This window comes from Lampetra fluviatilis, chromosome 1, assembly GCF_964198595.1.
Source record: "Lampetra fluviatilis chromosome 1, kcLamFluv1.1, whole genome shotgun sequence".
Taxonomy (NCBI): domain Eukaryota; kingdom Metazoa; phylum Chordata; class Hyperoartia; order Petromyzontiformes; family Petromyzontidae; genus Lampetra; species Lampetra fluviatilis.
Window position 1 is genome coordinate 26,527,206 of NC_136275.1, and position 19,133 is coordinate 26,546,338.

The following is a 19,133-nucleotide window of genomic DNA, read 5'->3' on the forward strand; positions in this document are numbered from 1 at the left end:
GCGGATCAGGCGGAGACACGTGAGGATCAGGCAGAGACATTTCCCCCCTCAGGTCGTCGGTCACGTCACATGCTCGGCCCTCACGACACAAAGGGAGGCCATATGGAGGCGAGAACGGTTTCAGTCGGGAGGGGTGAACGTACCAACGACGCTTTCCCCCATTTTATTTGAACGCACTGGGGGCGTGCAACCCGCACGACCTCCACGGGTCCCCGCCATGGCTTCAACAATTTAGGCGACGTAGCCAAAGGTGCCTGAGGGCAATGCAGCCAGGCCCTATCACCAGGTTTCCAGTCGTGCACGGACACCTTCTGTGCACACAACCGCTCTGTCAGCTTATGGATATTAAATTTAATATGTTCAGCCAATTTCGAATTTGTTCGTGGTGCGGGTAGGCCCAGCTGCGTTTCCATGGGCGAGTCGGCTTCCCGACCGTACATCAGATAGAATGGGGAAAATCCCGTTGCTGAATGGGGGGCCATTCTATACGCGGCGAGGACCCCCGGGACCTGCAGGTCCCAATCAACATGTGCCTCACACACCTGCTGGCACAGCATAGAAGTCAAAGTCCTGTGGAGTCTCTCCACCATCCCATCCGTCTGTGGGTGGTACGGGGAGGTACGCACCTTCTTAGTACCCAATAGGTCGCACACCTCTTGCAGCAATTTACTTGAAAAATGTTTCCCTTGGTCGGTCAGCAAGCGTTCGGGAGCCCCCTTGTCCAGGACGTAGCCCTGGACAAAGGCGTCCGTCACAGCCGCCGCCGACTGGTTGGCGAGTGGCCACGCCATAGGCCACCGGGTAAAATATTCGACACCCACCAACAGGTACCTATTTCCCCTAGGCGTGACTGGAAAAGGCCCCAAAATATCGAGCGCAAACGAGTTCGTTAGTGCGCGAGACCTGAATAGATTGCAGCGGTGGATTAGATGCCACGGGCGGTGGTTTCCGCCTGGCGCAATCAACACACCCCTTTAGAATATTTACCACGTCACTCCCCATCCCCGGCCAATAATAGTCACGCTGAAGCAGAGCAAGCGTTTTGTTCACTCCCAAATGCAAGAGGCGTTCATGTGCGGCCAGGACAACTTTCCCCCTCACAGCGGAAGGCACCACAAGTGCGTGCCGCCGAGACAAACTATCCCATCTCATTAATAGGCCTTGCTTAAGTACCCAGAAGCCAGTTCGCTCCCTGCCCTCCTCGGGACCCCCCACCCTGCGGCGCAATGCTAGCAGGGAGCTGTCTTCCATTTGGAGACGGCCCCACTCAATCAGCGACAGTGAGAGTAGCGAGTCCTCTCCCTCAGGGGTAGCGGGAACATCCCCGATTGGTGCACCCGCGGTCGCAGCCAACGCCCCCATACCTTCCCCAACTGTCGGTTTACAGCGCGCCGATCCCGATAAGCACGCACATTTGTGACAAGGCGACAATCGCGACAGGGCATCGGCGTTTGTGTGGCGCAACCCCTTACGGTATGTAGTCGTGAACTGATAGTCCTGGAGGACTTCCAACCACCGTGACAATTGGCCCGAGGGTTGGGCGACCCTCAATGAATACTGAAGCGCCGCGTGGTCCGTCCGGACCGTAAAGTGACGGCCATATAGATACGGTCTAAACTGTTGTACAAAAAAAACAATAGCAAGCAGCTCGCGACGGGTGACGCAGTAGCGCTGCTCCGCCGGTGACAATACCCTGCTACCATAGGCGACCATCCTTTCGACCCCTCCAACGACTTGCGAGAGCACCCCCCCAATGCCCGTGTTGCTAGCATCCGTGTCTAGCAAGAAGGGACTCGCAAAGTCAGGATAACGCAAGGGTGGGGCACCCACCAAGGCGTCCCGGAGGGAGCAGAACGCAGCCTCCTCCTCCGGTCCCCATCGGAACTTGATTCCTTTTGCCGTTAGAGCGTGCAAGGGTTTTGCAATGGTGGCGAAATGCATTCGCATTCTCAAGAACACCCCTCTCAATCGCTGGAGGTGTTCCTCAAACGTCTTACTGAAAACAATGACATCGTAAAGGTAAATCAAGCACGTATCCCATTGCAAGCCCGACAAAACCAACTCCATAAGGCGCTGAAACGTCGCGAGAGCGGAATGAAGTCCCATGGGTAACCGGTTAAACTGGAACAGGCCCCCTGGAGTCCGAAACGCTGTCTTAGGTTTAGACTCGTCGTCGAGTGGCAACTGCCAGAATCCCGATAATAAATCAAGAGTCGAAAAATATCGCGCACCAGACAATGCATCGAGGGACTCGTCCATTCTGGGGAGCGGATACGCGTCAGCCACAGAGATTTTATTCAGGCGATGGAAATCTACGCAAAATCGCAAGGACCCGTCCTGCTTTTTAACTAGCACAATAGGTGCTCCCCAAGGACTGGAAGAAGGCGAAATAATGTCGGCTTCCAGCATATCGTTGACGGCCGACTGAACGTGTTCCTTCTCAGTAGGACTCAGTCGGAAGGGATTTTGCCTGACCGGTGCCGCATCGCCCGTTTCAATATGGTGGCGTAACAGGTTCGTGCACCCAATGTCATACTTATGCTTACTAAACACATCAGAAAACTCTATCAGCAACGCCCGCAGCGCACCCAACTGTACCGTTGACAAATCGTTCGAGTCCGCGCACAGCGAATCGACCCATACAAGGTCCTCCCTCGCTGTAATGTTCCCCGTGGGGCTCGGATCAACCTGCGCAACCAGCCGCTCTTCCGCAGGGATCCGTGCCGCGTAAGCTAGCACGGTGCCCTGCTGAATAACGGCCGGCCGCGACCCAGCGTTTAAAACCATCACAAACGGGTCCTTGTCAGCCCGAACCAAAGTGTGAGCCACCGACAAATCGAGACCCCCGACAGCCCTATTTGAAGGACCCAACAGCATGCCTTGTTCCGAGGTCTCCTCCACCCACGGTTTCCGCAACCGGAGGGGAATTAACATCTGTGAACCCGGGGGCACGTGCACGGTCTGTGTCGCTAACGCTTGTATCGTAGCGCACGCCGTCCGAATTTCAGTAGGGTTCGTCAAAAATGAAATACGGCGACCCGATGGTAGTTCAATCCAACGCTGATCGATGAGAATTTTAACGGGCATTTTAGCCAAAAAATCAGTGCCCAATAGACAAGGAACCGCCAAGGAAGAAGAAATGAAAACGGGTCCCGACAATTTTATATCTCCAATGCAAATGGACGCCCTAATCTGACCGATAATGCCCAACGATCCCCCATTAGCGGCGTAAAATGGCACGTCCACTGGGAGCAGCGGTCGACATTGGACGGGGAGAATGTTGTAAATGAGGTCCGATATAATAGTCGCCGACGCCCCCGTGTCCACTAACACCCTGACCTCGACCCCATCAATGAATCCCGTAACGACGGATGATCCCGCCGAGGCAGCCACTATTCTGTGCCCCAACTCCGACCATGTAATGTCCCCCCGGTCCCCGCCGAACCCCCCTCGCCGAACCGAATTCCCGAACCCTAACCGGCTCTCCTCCGCCGCAACGCGACGGCCCATGTGTGTCGTGCATGTAGGCCGAGCATGTGAGGTGCGCGACTTGCCGGGGTTAGTGGGGACGACTTGGGGCCTTGGTCGTCGTCCAGCCGAGGTCCCATGGCGCGCTGACGTGGAGCGCGGCAACCGGACGCCACGTGGCCCCGGAGGCCGCAGTTATAACACGTGATGAGGGTCGTCGGAGATCTCGGTTGCTCCAGCTTGCGGGCCGATCGCAGAGGCGAACGACCCCCCAACCTCCAGTCCCCCAGTCGTCCCGTGGTGAACGTCTCCTCTCGTGGGCTGACAACCTGGGGTTCGGTGACCACCGGGCCCGGAGCTGAGGCCACGGCAGCGTTGCAGACGACCCCCTGTTTACGTTGAAGGACCTCGTGCGCCTGTATACTTGTTGCGACCCGCAAGGAAGAAATATCGATCTCGTCGGCCGTGTTGATGGGGACCCCCAGGTCCTGCGCCAACTTGAGCAGTTGCTCCAAGACCATCGTGTCCTGGCCCTCCTCGTCCATACGAGGGAACGCGGCGTCGGCGAGAGCCAACAACGCCGTCCGGTAGGCGAGCACGGTCTCCGTGTCCGCCTTCCGCCTTGCGTAGAAATGATGGCGACACGCCGAGGGAGGTCCGTAGACCTTGGCCATGAGACCCAACGCGGCCTTAAGCGTGGAGCGGTCCGACCTCCGTGCTGACGTGAAGGCTGCGAGCGCGTTGTCGTCCAACATGGCAGGCAGTGCCCGCAGCGCCGTAGCATCGGCCCAGGCGGACATCTCCTGATGCGCCAGAAATCTGCGCTGGAATTGGGCCCAGTCCCCGCCATCCGCCTTGAAGGCTGACAATGTTGGAAGGCGCTGTTGAAAGATGAAGGCGTCCTCTGCCTCGTGGTTCCTCTCCGCCGCTCCGTCGGTGTGCGAGATGGCGGCCCCAATGGCGGGTGTCTGATGGCGGTCCGCAGCGCGCATCGATGACGTAAGCGGGCGCGCTTGGAGAACCGCCGCCACGTGGTGCTCGCCGTTCCCGCCAAAAGATGGCCACGCAGTAGAAAGGGCGGGAATCCCCCAGTCATTTTGGCGGGAATCCCCGGGGCGACCCTGTTGAAAGTCCACCGACGTCCCCGCTCCTCCCGACGTGCTGATCTCCGCCAGGATGGACGCGGCGGCGAGCAGCAGCTCCGCCAGACGGGAGTGCGCCTCGCGGAGCACGGCTTCGGTCCCCAATCGCTCGTCCGGCGCCCTCGGCGGATCCTGCGGCGTCGGCATTTCTTCTTCCTCACCCCCCGATGCCAGCTGGCCCGAGTCGTCAAGGTTATCCTCGCGGTCAATCTCGTGAGTCCGACGGGTCTTCCTTGTATCCATGCTTGGAAGACTGTTTCACTTCTGACGCCAGTTGAAGTATTGAATGACGGCAGGAAACTCCTTGACGGGTAACACACTTTTTATTAAATCTTGACTTGTCACTATACAACGAGTGGTCTCTATTCCTCAGACTACACACACTTCACTTGACTCGTGCAGCATCTATTCCTCCGGCTACACACACTTCACTTGACTCGTGTAGCATCTATTCCTCCGGCTGCACACACTGCACTTGACTCGTGTAGCTTCTATTCCTCCGGCTACACACACTGCACTTGACTCGTGTAGCTTCTATTCCTCTGGCTACACACACTGCACTTGACTCGTGTAGCTTCTGTCCCTCCGGCTACACACACTGCTCTTGACTCCGTAACGTCCGTGAAGCCTACAGGTCCACCCCGGCTTGGGCGTGGGCCACAACCTCCGAGTCCCACGAGCCGGCTCTCTCACGGACGTTCGGCTCCGGGTCCCAGGGTTCCGCCTCTTCCTCCGTCTTCCGTCTTCGCTGGTACTCTCCTCCCCGTGCGCCTGTGCGCATCCCCTTATATAGTCCCCGCTCACGGGAGACGGAGTGTATGCGGACCTCGACGTGAGCATCGCTCCTTAGTTGACCAATCACGCCGCGCTGTTCCTACGATCCATTTTCCCCAGCGCGTGTTACCACTACACAACCAATCACGCCGCGCTGCCACACGATCACTCCCTCTCAAGCGCGTCACCGGCACACAGCCAATCACCACCACACAACCCATGACCCCGCGCTGACCCCTGATCCCCCACCGTCAGCGCGCGTCACCAACACACACAGCCAATCCCTACGCGCTGACACACGATCCCTACCCCAGCGCGTATCACCACTACATATATATCAAATATATATCACTGCCAGGAGACAAGGAAGACGGATGTAAGCGGCGATGTTTCAGACAATGGACCACGTTCGCACTGTGTGCAAGCCCTCCCACCCACCCACCCCTGCTACGCCTTCAAACTCAACCGGAAGTGCCATTGCCAGATGTGAAGATGTGCCACTGCCAGAAGTGTTACCAAAATTTACGTGTATATATATGAATGTTAAATTTTTTTCGCACCGTATACAGCCAACCGTGCTAATCGGTGGTGCGGGGGAAAGACAGCAAACTAAACACAAACAAGTGTTCTAAAGAAATGAGATTTCAATCCAGATGCTTTAAAAGTGCACAGCTCCAGTGGCTTCCTGATATCGGAAGGAAGTGCGTTCCAGGCGGCCACAGAAGCGCACCTGAAAGCGCACACAATGCGGTGACCACCGTCTTTGTTCGATGGCCAGCCAGAAGCCACTGACGACCCGAGGAGGAGGACCGGAGTTCGCTCGCCTTTCGTATGTGCTATGTGTTGGAAATGCATTCTAATTGCGTAGTAGCCACGCACACCGTTGCAGTCCACCATGCGGGGCACGGTGCACGAGATGGTTAATTCGCTAGAGACTACCCCCATTGAGGTTTGGGAGAGCTGAATGGAGTTCAGAAGAACATGGTCTACCCTAAACCACATCCACTGCACAAACCATGGCTGCAGATGCGGATACCTGATGCACAAATGGAAAATGTGCAGTAGTAGTGTGCGACTGTAGTCATCCAGAACAGACAGTACAACGTATAACGACGCAATGCCGCGATCCACAAATACAAAGGGGCATCACAGCGATGCACTCTGCTGCTCCTAATGAAGTCTGGCTTGACCACTACAATGTGAAATTGAAGTTGTTGCTCTACAGCTACATTAGCAGTCGTGCGAAAGAAAGATGGTTTGAGATCGGCGCGGGTGGCTGTTGTGTTTCATTTTAGTAGAGAACTCTTAAGAGTCTGTTTTGCCGTGCATTATGTAATGATGCCTGCCAAACACATGCCGACACAAAATAGCAGTTCCAATTTCCTGGAAACTTCTTACAGTAAATGGCACGCGGCTCCCCGAATGGCTTTCTTCTAAAAATGTAAAAAAATACTTTTGACTGCAGGAATTAATATTCTTGGGTCTTTCGGTAAAGTCATGTAGATAGGTTAAAATACATTTTACAAAAATAACATAAAAGTACGACGTTTCGATCGCAACGCAAGCGGTCGTCTTTAGGAAAAGGGGGGGTTAGCTTCCAAGGGAAACTAATTATAAGGGTTTGAAATGGGCATAGCCCAAATGTCAGCAGCCAATGATAATATAAGCGTTCGGCAACGAGCCCGGCGGTGGTTCGTTTTCCACCAATCAAACGGCTTCCAGGTGAAAATTAGCATGTTAAAGAGAGATTAGCATGTTAATGGAAGATCGCAGAGCTGCAACCAATGGGTCGGCGCGCGAAATGACTGAAAGCGCAAGTTTGAAATGGGCGTAAAGCACGACCAACATCGGAAGGTGGTAAGATGGGAACATCATAACCAATTATGACTTAAACTGGTTGATAACGTCCTTCCAATTATTGCTCAGTTTGTACCCATCTTAGTTGAAATTGTGTCTGTCTATATATATGGATGGCTTCATGAACGAATCTTTGTTGATAGCCAGTTGGCTTTCAAAGTACCTTCGTCTTAGAGAAATTTTTTTAATGTGAGCCCACCGCATTAAAACAATGATCAGCCACGGCCGAGGTATTGGTCCTACCGTGTTTCAGATCTGCCTTATGTTCACGAACACGGTCCGAGACATGTCGCTTAGTTTCCCAAATGTAACTACTGCTGCAGACAGCATAGATTGTAGATGCCGGGGTATTGCATGTCAGGGATCACATCCTTCACAGATGGGATCAGATTACGAATTTTACGAACTGTGTTAAATCGAACCTGGATCTTGTGTTTGCTCATGATTTTGGAAATATTTGGTGACCCCTGCTATGTATGGTAAGGTGATGGTATTGATTGGGTCCTCAGATGTTTTTTTTCCAACGGTTGGGGTGATAGCTTTACGGATTGTGGAGTCTGAATATCCATTCATCTTGAGAGCTTGGTGTACGTATTCCAGTTCACTGGCTAGGTGATGACGGTCGGAAATACATCGAGCTCTATGGTGTAGAGTTTTGATGAGCGAATTCTTCTGGGATGGATGGTGGTGGGAGTCTGGTTTTAGGTAGGCATCCGTATGGGTGGCTTTCCTGTAGACAGTGTCCCATTGAGCCATCTAGTTTCTTTTCGATTAAAACATCCAAGAATGCTAACTTGCCATCCTTTGCCACCTCCTTTGTGAATTTGATGGCTGGGTGTATGGAATTGATGTGGTTGAAGAATTGGCCCAGAGCTGGTCGGCCATATGGCCAGATGACGAACGTGTCATCTACGTACCTCTTCCACAAGGACGGACATAGAGTGGATGCCTGGATGGCAAATTTTTCCATGAAAACATTGGCTACAACTGGAGATAAGGGAGAACCCATTGGGGTACCTTCAACTTGTTTGTAGAATGTTCCATTCCAGGTGAAGTAAGTGTTGGTGAGGCAGTGTCTCACCAGGGCCGGTACATCAGCATTCAGTCCTTGTTGGACCAAATCTTCAATGATTGCAATGGTGTCAAGCACAGGAACGTTGGTAAACAAAGAGACCACATCGAAACTAGCGAGCAAATCACCTGGAGATAGTGAGGTGTCCTTAATAAACGATACCAAGTGAGCTGAGTTGAGTACAGTTGAGGTGGTCTTACCAGTGAATGGTTTTAAGGTCTCAGACAGAAATCGGGCCAGTTTGTAAGTGGGTGAGTCAATGGTGGAGACGATATGATGAAGGGGTGTCCCTTCTTTATGGATTTTCGGTAAGCCATACAATCTGGGAGGTGTAGCAGCAGAGGGTTTTAAGGAAAACCCTCTGCTGCTACACAGTCTGAATGAATATTAAGACTACACAATCCGTAAAGCTCTCACCCCAACCGTTGGGAAAGAACCATCTGAGGACCCAATCAAAACCATCACCTTGCCATACAGAGCAGGGGTCACAAAAAATATTTCCAAAATCAAGATCCAGGTTCGATTTAACACAGTACGTAAAATTCGTGATCTGATCCCATCTTGCACCCTCCTCCTTCCTTGGTAGGCAGTGGAGATCCCTCCGGTGTGCGAGCTTGGCATCGACGAGTTCCACTTCGACGACTTCTCGCTGGACCACGACGCAATGATCACCGCCTCCCTGCGCATGTTCACCGACCTCGGGCTCGTGCAGACGTTCCGCATTGACTACGAGGTGCACGCCCGCAACGTGCCCGCAATGTCACGGCTCGCGCCAGGTTCTCTCCCCCCCGCCCCCCCCCGTGACGTGACTGTAATCTCTCTACTTCAGGGGTTTTTCATCCACTGTTGTGTTCGACATTGCCTCCCGCTTTTTTTATGTGTATGTGTAATGTTCAACTTTCTTCGCACTGCACGGGGGAAGGACAACAAACTGAAAACACAAAATGCAGTAATTTCCCGCTCAAGTGAACACTGGGCCGTTGCTCACATATCCCGTTTAACAGTTATTGAACCAGCGATAGGAAATTCCACATTCCTCGGGCAGAGCCGAGTATCTGCATACGCTAACAAGCAAAGTGGTGCCGGGCCGCATAGGAGACAGTCAACCCCTCCACCAGGATTTAAACTCGAGAACTTTCCAATTTGCGAGCCACGCGTTCTAACACTGAGCCACCTGGCCCAACTATTTATACTAAACTATTTTTAATGTTACCAGGTAAGGCCCACTGACATGTGTAGCTCGTTTTCAGCAGAGACCTGGCCACGATTGATAGCTCATCGAATTCACTTTTCAAGTGAAAATGTATCGTAGCCAAATGCTCTATACGCTTTTTTTAAATGTGGAGGGAAAAACCGGAGGACCCGTAGAAAAATCCACGCGACCACCACGGGGAGAGAAAACACGCAAACTCCAAATATACAGACATCGTGAGGGTTGGGATCGAACCCACGACCTCCTGTATACCAGGCGAGGTAGTTAGCATCTCGCCACCGTGGTGCCCAATTGATGTACTAAGATGCTTACGTTGCCTGCGATCAATAAATAAATAAGCCACCCCCTCGATGGAGGTGACTGCCTGAACTGGGGCCACCACTCACCGCTGGGAGAAAAAAAAACCCAACTCTGTCATAGCCAGCAGAGCTCTGAGATCAGGTAGGGGGGGGTAAAAAACAGTGCGTCAGATCGAGCGATGGACTTGGATTTTTGTCTTCATATTTATTGTAATATTAGTTGAATTGACGCGTCGTGACAAGCCTCAAGAAAGAGGCGGGGGGGGGGGGGTGGTCGGGGTTCCCCCCCCACCGCCTCTCAGCCATAATCCCCCACCCCCCCCCTCATCGAACTGACACTGCAGCCCCCCCCGTCACCCTGACCCCATTGCGCCTGTGCGTGTGCCACCCCTCCCCTCACCACACACAGACGCTGTGCCGGTGGCTGCTGACCGTGAGGAAGAACTACCGCCTAGTGCAGTACCACAACTGGCGGCACGCCTTCAACGTGGCGCAGTGCATGTTCGCCATGATGACGGTGGGGGGTGGCCCCTTTCATCACGAGCAGACAAAGAAACCCCCCCCTGTATAGCCTTTAACAGACTGTTGGGGCAAGTGCTGTTAGCGAGTAGCATCCATGAAGGCCGGCACATCACACGACAGGGCGGGTGGCCAGCACTACGCCCCGGCCGCTTTTGTCTCCCCAGTGGCGATTATTACACATCGCACCAGGTGCTCATTTGAGGCTGAGTTGACCTAGGAGAGGGCCCAGGACCGATTCAGATAATCGTCACTGGTGTTGGCCGTAAGTGACGCCGGGTTCGTACAACAGCACGCTAACCACTATACTACCACTCCCCCTAAAACACACCACACACAACACACGCACACCTCACACACCACACGCACACCACACACACCACAGAGTGCCGTCCATAGCGGGGGATACGGAGCCCGGGGAAAATCACACCATGAGGAGCTCCCCCCGCCACCCCAACGTCTTCAAAGTAAACCAGAAGTGGTACATCTGACACCGTGACATTGAAGCGCGCCCCCCCCCCCCCAAAGTCCAGGGCCCGGGGCGGTCGCTCCGATTCGCCGTAACCCCTAGGGACGACTCTGCACATACAAGCACACCGCACACCATCTTACCCCACATTGGCCTCCAACATCCCCAGTGCTAAAACATTTAACCTGTGAATTGCTGTACTCGATTTGCGATGACACACTACAGTGATACCTGGATTTTTTCGAAGTTGAGGCCTGGCTAGGAGCGATCAATCGCGACACCTGGAGGAACGTTTGAAACGGCCCATTGATGGCTTAGCGACTATGACTACGACTACCAAAGCTTGACAGGACCCTCCTGAAGGAGAGTCTTGAGACTCTTATGAGGTGTTCCTGTGTAAAGAAGAATAGTAATCTCTTCTTCGCCTTTTGTGTACGGCCGATGTGGATTGCATTCAGGTGGTCAAGCCAGATAACCGCATCAGGCGTAGCAGTGGAGTATGTCGCTGTGATGTCCCCCTCGTATTTTCGGATCGGGCACTATATAAGGACGCACTATTCTATAGTAATAATAATGAAGAATAATAATAATTTCTCCCGGTGTCCGTAACCTCCCTCCTCTCCCTGGCCGTCATTGTCCGGCTCACCGTGTCGCTGTCCCCCCCACACACAGACGGCGGCGCTATCCAAGGTGTTCACCGACTCGGAGAAGCTGGCGCTCATGGTGGGCTGCCTGTGCCACGACCTCGACCACCGTGGCACCAACAATGCCTTCCAGGCAAAGTGAGCGGAGCAGCGGCTGGCCAGGGCCCCATGCGCCATCCAAGGGGTGCCCCGCACCACCAAATGTCCCTTTGGCTGACCAAAGTTCACCCTTACCCCCTTAGCGGTGAATCATCGGTAGGGGGAGACCCCGGCCAAAATGCCACGAGGTCCTCACACAGCAGCACACCATGTTTAGTTTGTTGTCCTTCCCCCGTGCCTCCCGATTAGCACGGTTGGCTAAGTACGGTGCAAAAGAAGTTCAGCATACAACATACATATATTGGGACCCCCCCCCCCCCCTTTAGTTCTGAGGTCGGAGACAAACTGCCACCCCCCTGCGCCCCCTCTCCTCCCCCAACCCCCCCACTCTCTGTGTCTCTTCTCCGTGGCGCCCCTAGGAGTGGCTCGGCTCTTGCCCAGCTCTACGGCACGTCGGCCACGCTGGAGCACCACCACTTCAACCATGCCGTGATGATCCTGCGGAGCGAGGTACGCCGAGGGAGGCGCTGGTCTAGCAGCTGTCGAGTGTGCAAGCGGTGCAACTGCATCGGGCCCCTCAGACCGGTGGACTACGAAGTTGGGGAGGAAGGAGGTGGAATTGTAACACGGGATCCATCACAATAGCGAAAACTACTGGACATCTGTGAAGAAGAGCTTTATAGCTCATCGGTTTTCCTCCAGTCTAAATAAATATTATTTTTCTTCCCTTCTACGTGACTTTACCGAAAGAACCAAGACGATGAATCCCTGCAGTCACGAAAGCTTTAAATCGAAAAATATTCTTTTGATTTCAATTCCTCGCACCAGGGCCGCATGCCAACCACACTTCGGCTTCAATGCTCGGCAGCAGCGGCACACCGCACCACACGAGTTTGCAGAACCACGCGGAATTGTCATTTCCCTTTGTTGATTTGCAACTTGTTGAAATGCCATTAAATTGCGTTCGATTGTATTAATTTTGTGAGGCGAGTGTTCTCAACCAGCGTGGCTTTATTCCCGCAAACACTGCCGGGGTTTGATTGTCATTTTGCTATATTTAGTTTGTTCAAGGTTACATTTTATATCGTGTAAAGAGATTTGAACGAATTGGACACGGTTTCTCTGCACGACTCTGCTTTGAGATAGCGCTTGCTGCAATGTTACTGGGGTTCATGCACCACCCTACGAACCCAGCAACCTGCATGACCGGCACGGCGTGGCGAGGCCTTCATCTAGCACTGGATTGAACACAGGGCCGTGAATTATATTTATTGTTCTTATTTAAACCATTATATATGAAAACAAATCACAGTTGCTCAACGGTGTCCGCTAAGCAGTTATGTATGTATGCTGAACTTCTTTCGCAACGTGCGTGGCCAACCGTGCTAATCGGAGGTGCCGGGGTAGGGCTGTAACAGTTAAAGAGAAGTCAATTCGGGGCAGCAGACACGATCTGACAATTTTCTTGAATCCGGTTCACGGCCCACTGAGCTATCCATCTCGTTTTTCAAAAGTGACCTGGCCACGAATGATGGCTCAACGAAGCGCCTTATCACGTAGAAGTTTATCGCGGCAAAATCTTCTAAACGCATGTTTCTAAATGTTGAGGGAAAAAACGGAGAACCCGGAGAAAAACAATCTACGCGATCACAGGGAGAAAGACACGCGAACTCCAAATATAAAGGCGTCAGGGTCGGGATCGAACCCGCGACCTCCTGTATGCCAGACGAGGTAGTTAACATCTCGCCACCGTGGCAGCCAGGGGCAAAGTAGGAGAAAGGTCCCCATGGTGCAGTGTGTCAGCTGCATGCGGCGAGCCTGGGATGGGACATCGGCCGCTCATAAAACACATTCCTGCGGAGGGAGCTGGTAGGAACGTTGGGTTGCTCGGTCAATGGCCAGGGTCAACGGCGGCGTGGTGTATTCCGCAAATATGGCCGATTGTGAGGGCAGGCACAAGCCGGCGTGAGTAGGTTAAACGTTGAGTTTTATAAGGGCACCAACGGGTGACCAGCCCCTCCCCACCCAGCCCCACCCTCACCACCCAGCCCCTCCCCACCCTCCCCTCTCCACCCAGCCCCACCCCTTCCATTTTTTGATGCACGACGGACGGACACAATAATCCCCTGTGGGCTGGTGTAACCAGGAGGTTCCTACCAGTATAAACGATGGCTCTACTAGTCGAAACGAATGAATGGATTAATGCTTAGGGAGCCTTGTGGGCATGCCGGCACTGATTCTGTTGCTCCGGCACCTGCTGCATTTCCTCCTGCTGCTACATATATTGATTCTGCTGCTTCTCCTGCTTCTGCATATGCTGCATCTACTGCTTCTCCTGCTTCCGCTGCTTCTACTGGATTCTGCTCCTGCTGCATCTACTCCTGCTACTGCATCAACTGCATCTGCTGCTGCTTATCCTGCTTTTGCTTCTGCTGATTCTGCTTCTTCTGCATCTGCTGCAGTTTAGTTTGTTGTCCTTCCCCCGTACCTCCGATTTGCACGGTTAGCTGTGTACGGTGCGAAAGAACATCAATATACATACATTTATTGCTTCTCATGCTTCCGCTGCTTCTACTGATTCTGAAGCTGCTTCTGCTGCATCCACTGCTGCTTCTGCCGCTGCTGCTACTCCAATGGGTCCATTCGTCTTCCCGCAATATCTCACTCGCTTCTCCCGCAGGGCCAGAACATATTCGGCAACCTCTCTTCGCGCGAGTACGCCAGCATGATGCAGCTGCTCAAGCAAGCGATCCTAGCCACGGACCTCATGCTTTATTTCCGGTAACGTGCGCACGGTGCAAACGCACGCGGACACACAGACGGATGCAAACACATACGCATGTGCAAACACACACGGACACACGCATTGCAAGCACACACGTGGACACATGCAAGCAAAGGGCAGGGCCGAATCTTTTGTACGGCTGATGTAGATGCAAAGCAACAGCTACATTTTCACATTCAGACAGTGGCGGCTCCTGCAAAATCTCTCAGGGGGGGCAAATGTCTGGATGATTGATAAGGATAAGGTCCACCCATGCAATGGATAAATTAACAGCTTAAGCATGTAAAGGCAACTTCACTTCTTTAATATTAATGAAAAATAAAGTGACTCTTACAATACATCTTGTTTGTTTCTATACTCACTATTAATACAATCCACTCAAGTTTATTTTATTAAAGATTCCACTAGGTGGCGACAAATTATATTGTTGGATGAAACGTGCTTACGTATGATGACGTAAGCACGTTAGTGCGAGCCCTCCCGGAAGCCATAGAGAATGCATTGCAGCGCCCCCCCGTTCGAAAAAAAACATCTTTGAATGTAAGTCTATGGGGCCACTCGGGGCGATTCTCAGCCGGAGTGAAATCTCCCAAAAAGAGGCGGTACTCCACAGAACGTGACATGACGCTGATTGGACTATATCCAAAGGCACAGTGACGGCTAGCGTGACTCTGTGGTTGAATGACATTGGTGGTGCGTCGCCCAATCGCCCTAATGAAGAAACCGCCCCTGCATTCAGATGGTGAAGACAACCGTGCAATCATTACGATGGCAGGATACTCGCTCTGGAGAGTCCCTCAATGTCCAGTTTGGAGGATCCTTGTCCCAGGGCATATCTGACGCGCCCTTGGTTGGCCCTGAAGAGGGCCGTTGAAAGTGACTCGTGTTGTAGTTGTCGCTCTCGAGACTGGGAGATCGACGGTCGACTTAACAGAGTGGGCCACGTGAAGGCCGAATGTTGCCGGGCGACGAGTATTGGGCAAGCGCATCCCCCACCCCCGATGATTAATTCTACAGGACAAAGACAAAAGATCCCCTGTGTAACCTTAACCGACTGTTGGGGCAGTTACTGTTAGTGAGCAACTATGAAGGCCGGCACAGTACATGAGGGGGTGGGTGGCCAGCACCATGCCTACACGCTCGCCTATCAGCGAGCGTTGTCGTTTCTTCGAGATTCCTTCGATGTTATTTTCATATCTGAGGGCCCTTGTGTTTACTGCGATTGTTCCCACCAGGCAGAGGACCAAGTTCTTTGAGCTGGTGTCCATGGGAACGCATGACTGGAACGCACGGGACCAAAGAGAGATGCTAAGGTACGTGGAGCCAGGGTGAGCGAGCGCGGCTTATTTTTGTTCATATAAATTTTGCATCCCTCATCAGAAACCAGAAATAAAGCTACGGCTAATACACACGCACATACGCGAACGCATGCACACACACACACGCGCACACACATACATTATAGTAATTTCCAATAAATTATGCATTACTGCTCTGTAACTTTTCAAGAGGCAATGTCAGCTCGAAAGATTGATCTTTATTTCTTCGCGGGATAAAATTAACCTTAAAATTGGTTCATATGCGCGGGTGTTGTAGTAACCGTAAAGATGCAAGAGTATTGCGGTTCGTGGTGAATGCTAAAGGTCCCATGGATGACATCCCCATCGAAAGGGCCGTTGTGTGCCGGTGTCATCGATCCAACATTTACCAAAGTTGAAGAGTTTACACGAGTTACTAAATTGGGAAATGCGGAGTAGCGATCGTCAACCCCGACTCCGAAAACCTAACAAGGACCCTCTGGAAGAAAAACAAAAAAAGAGTCTTGATACAAAGCAAGGCTCTTCTGTGTAAACAATTATATGATGGGTAAAACAATAGCAGGTTTTGGGGGGCGCCTGCGTCGCCCCCCAACAACCTAGTATTCATCATAGAAAGATAGATAAAGTTGTGCGCTTACCAACGTAATGGAATGTCTGTCCCTGCGACTTGTTGATTGTGATAGCGTATGCGGGGAGTAGGGGAAATTGTCGTCGTCACAAAACAAATGGCAAAGTCGTGTCGGTGGGGGCCAAGTCGATTCTGGGAATCAACACCGAATCGCCTCGTTCTCTCTCTCTCTCTCGAGCGTTCATCATATTCATCATAGACAGAGAAAGTTGTTTATATATAAATATAATTTTACATCTGAAAGACTTAATTGAAAACGACATTTTGCGTGAATTATCTCTCGTCGTTAAGTAGATGTCCTTGCTGGGGGTTCGGTTCGATGCGGACTTTCACCTGTTTGGGATTGTGGGATCGAGATAAGGCGACATTGAGCTGGCCGTGCGAGAAGACCGCCATCTGCAGATCGATTCCATCGTAATCGAACATCTGTCCCTGTGCCTCCGTCGTTCATGCACGGGGCGCGTAGGTTTGCAGCGCCCCCTGCATGAAAACGACGGGAAGTGCAGCGTTCATCATATTCATCACAGATAAAGTTGGGCGTTTATATTATTAATTATTTTTTATTCACCTGCGTAATTTTGGATCTGAAATGTTAGGGCCGCTTTAGTTAAGGATCTTGAATCTCGATCGTCGGCCAACTCATAAATCCAACGTCTGCGTTGTTTGGGAGACCCCCCCCTCACCCCACCAGCCTTAGCCCACCCATCCGCCCCTGCGTAAAACCCACGGGTATTTCTGAATAACCTGTAGCCGCCGCTCCATCCATCGGAGTGAATTGCTCGTCAGTTAAGGCGATGAGTTGGAGCTAACCGCTGTCGGCCGCTGCCTGCGGTCATGGGGCGTTGTGTGAACGTTCGCAGCCCGCACGCCTGTGTGACGCCGAGGTCGTGGTGCTGCAATCCCCGCAGGTCAATGCTGATGACGGCGTGCGACCTGGGTGCCGTCACCAAGCCCTGGGACATCTCGAGGAAGGCAAGGGCCGCGCACCTCGGTCTTTCCGCTCGATCCCGGCCATTGCTCGGAAAGCAAGCGACGTCGTGAAATGATGTCGTGGGGAACCGTGCAACAGCGACAGTCTTTCGCTCGCTCTCAGGGCGAGGGAGAGATTCGTTCCGGAGGCGCGGGAAACCACAGACCAGTGGGGCAAGGCAGCCAGAGCCCAGCACCAATAATTCTGCGAGCTCTGGAGTCCTACATTGGGACGTTTGGCTGACTCCGCTAGTGAGGGTTTACACACGTTAGCAGGGTTGACCCCCACCCCCCTCTAATCACCGGGATGCATCGTGGGAAGAGAGAAAAGGGCATCTCATGATACCAGAAAATGGGAGAACTACAAAGAGACAAACGCGTTATCTTTAGCGGTGGATTACTTATTATAATTGTTACACATTCGGGGCTTGTAATGCATTGTGGAGACTTACCAGGTTTGCCAGGACAGAAATGTATGTGTATGTGTGTGCATATATATGCACAGTGGGGAGCAGACGTGTAGCGGTTAGTACACTGCACTACGAACCCGGTGAGCCGAGTTTGATTTCCGCTCACGGCCAACACCAGTGACGATTATCTGAACCAATCATGGGCCTCCCCTAGGTCGACTCAGCCTCAAATGAGTGCCTAGTGCGATGTGTAAACATCGCCACTGAAGATACAAATGCGGTCGGGCGTGGTGTTGGCCACCCACCCCCTCATGTTCCGTGCCGGCCTTCATAGGTGCTCGCTTACAGTACTCGCCCCAACAGTCTGTTAAAAGCTATGCAAGGGATCTTTGTCTTTGCATATATATGGGGAGCGGTGGTGTGATGGTTAGCACGGTGCGCTGCGAACCTGGCGACTTGGGATCGGTTCTCGCTCACAGCCATCTTAATCAGTCCTGGGACTCCCCCTAGGTCGGCTCAGCCAGAAATGAAAACCTGGTGCCATGTCTAAACATCGCCCGCGTGTCGGGCCGTGTCTCCGTTCGCGTGCAGGTGGCCGAGCTGGTGACCAGCGAGTTTTTTGAGCAGGGCGACCGCGAGCGATCGGAGCTGAAGCTCACGCCCGCGGTGAGAGCTCGGCTCGGGTTGCCGCATCTCGCTCGCCGCGTACGTGCGTACCATCGATTTACTTGGTGCCACGAGAGGCTGCTTTGTCATGCCTCTGATCGCACGGCCGCACTGGTTTGTTGCAATGAGGAGGCAATCTTCACAAAGCGCTCGCGCGGTATTTTCCGTCTCATTTTTTCAGATCCAACACACGTTTTGTGATGCGATATTCTTCCGTGGCGCCCCTCCAGTAAAGTTGAGCCATCATTTGTGATAGCCAGGTCACTTCTGAAAAATTGAAAAAAATTGCTTAAGTTTAGTTTCAGAACTACTGCTTCTCTTTTTCTCCGCGTTGCGCTCAGCAAACGCGACGCGGCTCTGCTCATGTTGGCGGAAGGATTGTCAGCACACGCCGCCTCTACGTCTGGGGGGGCGGTCGCGACACCTCTCGTTCACTCATTCACTCATTCATTTCCTCTTCGGATGCTTTGTTGGTAACAAAAAACTATTATTTGGTTCTTTCGGTTAAGTCACGTCTAAAGATAAAATAATAAATTAAATTAAATAATAGAATACGACGTTTCGATTGCAACACAAGCAATCATCATCAGGTATAATGAAATAGCGACATAAAATTTAACCAGAAAAACTATAGACAGACATATTAGCAGACAGATATCACCAAGATACATAGCGGGAGCAACACAGGTAACAGAGAGGGGTGATCGTCTCTGTGGGGTGGCCTTAAATAGACAGAGGGGGGGGGGCGGAGGCAGAGAGAAGGAAGGGGGGTTAGAGAAAAAATTAGCATATCAATGAGT

At 52.4% G+C, this 19,133-nt stretch overlaps 1 protein-coding gene across 2 annotated transcripts in view; it reads left to right on the forward strand.

Annotated features, from left to right (window-relative positions):
* The window catches only part of PDE11A (phosphodiesterase 11A), a 95,381-nt gene that overhangs the window by 55,486 nt on the left and 20,762 nt on the right, over positions 1-19,133 (forward strand). For both annotated transcript variants that reach the window (XM_078860076.1, XM_078860085.1), the window contains 8 exons: positions 8,900-9,046; positions 10,235-10,342; positions 11,486-11,595; positions 11,976-12,066; positions 14,237-14,337; positions 15,577-15,654; positions 17,197-17,260; positions 18,259-18,333. In XM_078860076.1, the coding sequence (XP_078716202.1) occupies positions 8,900-9,046; positions 10,235-10,342; positions 11,486-11,595; positions 11,976-12,066; positions 14,237-14,337; positions 15,577-15,654; positions 17,197-17,260; positions 18,259-18,333 (774 nt within the window). The remainder of the gene's footprint in view (positions 1-8,899; positions 9,047-10,234; positions 10,343-11,485; positions 11,596-11,975; positions 12,067-14,236; positions 14,338-15,576; positions 15,655-17,196; positions 17,261-18,258; positions 18,334-19,133) is intronic.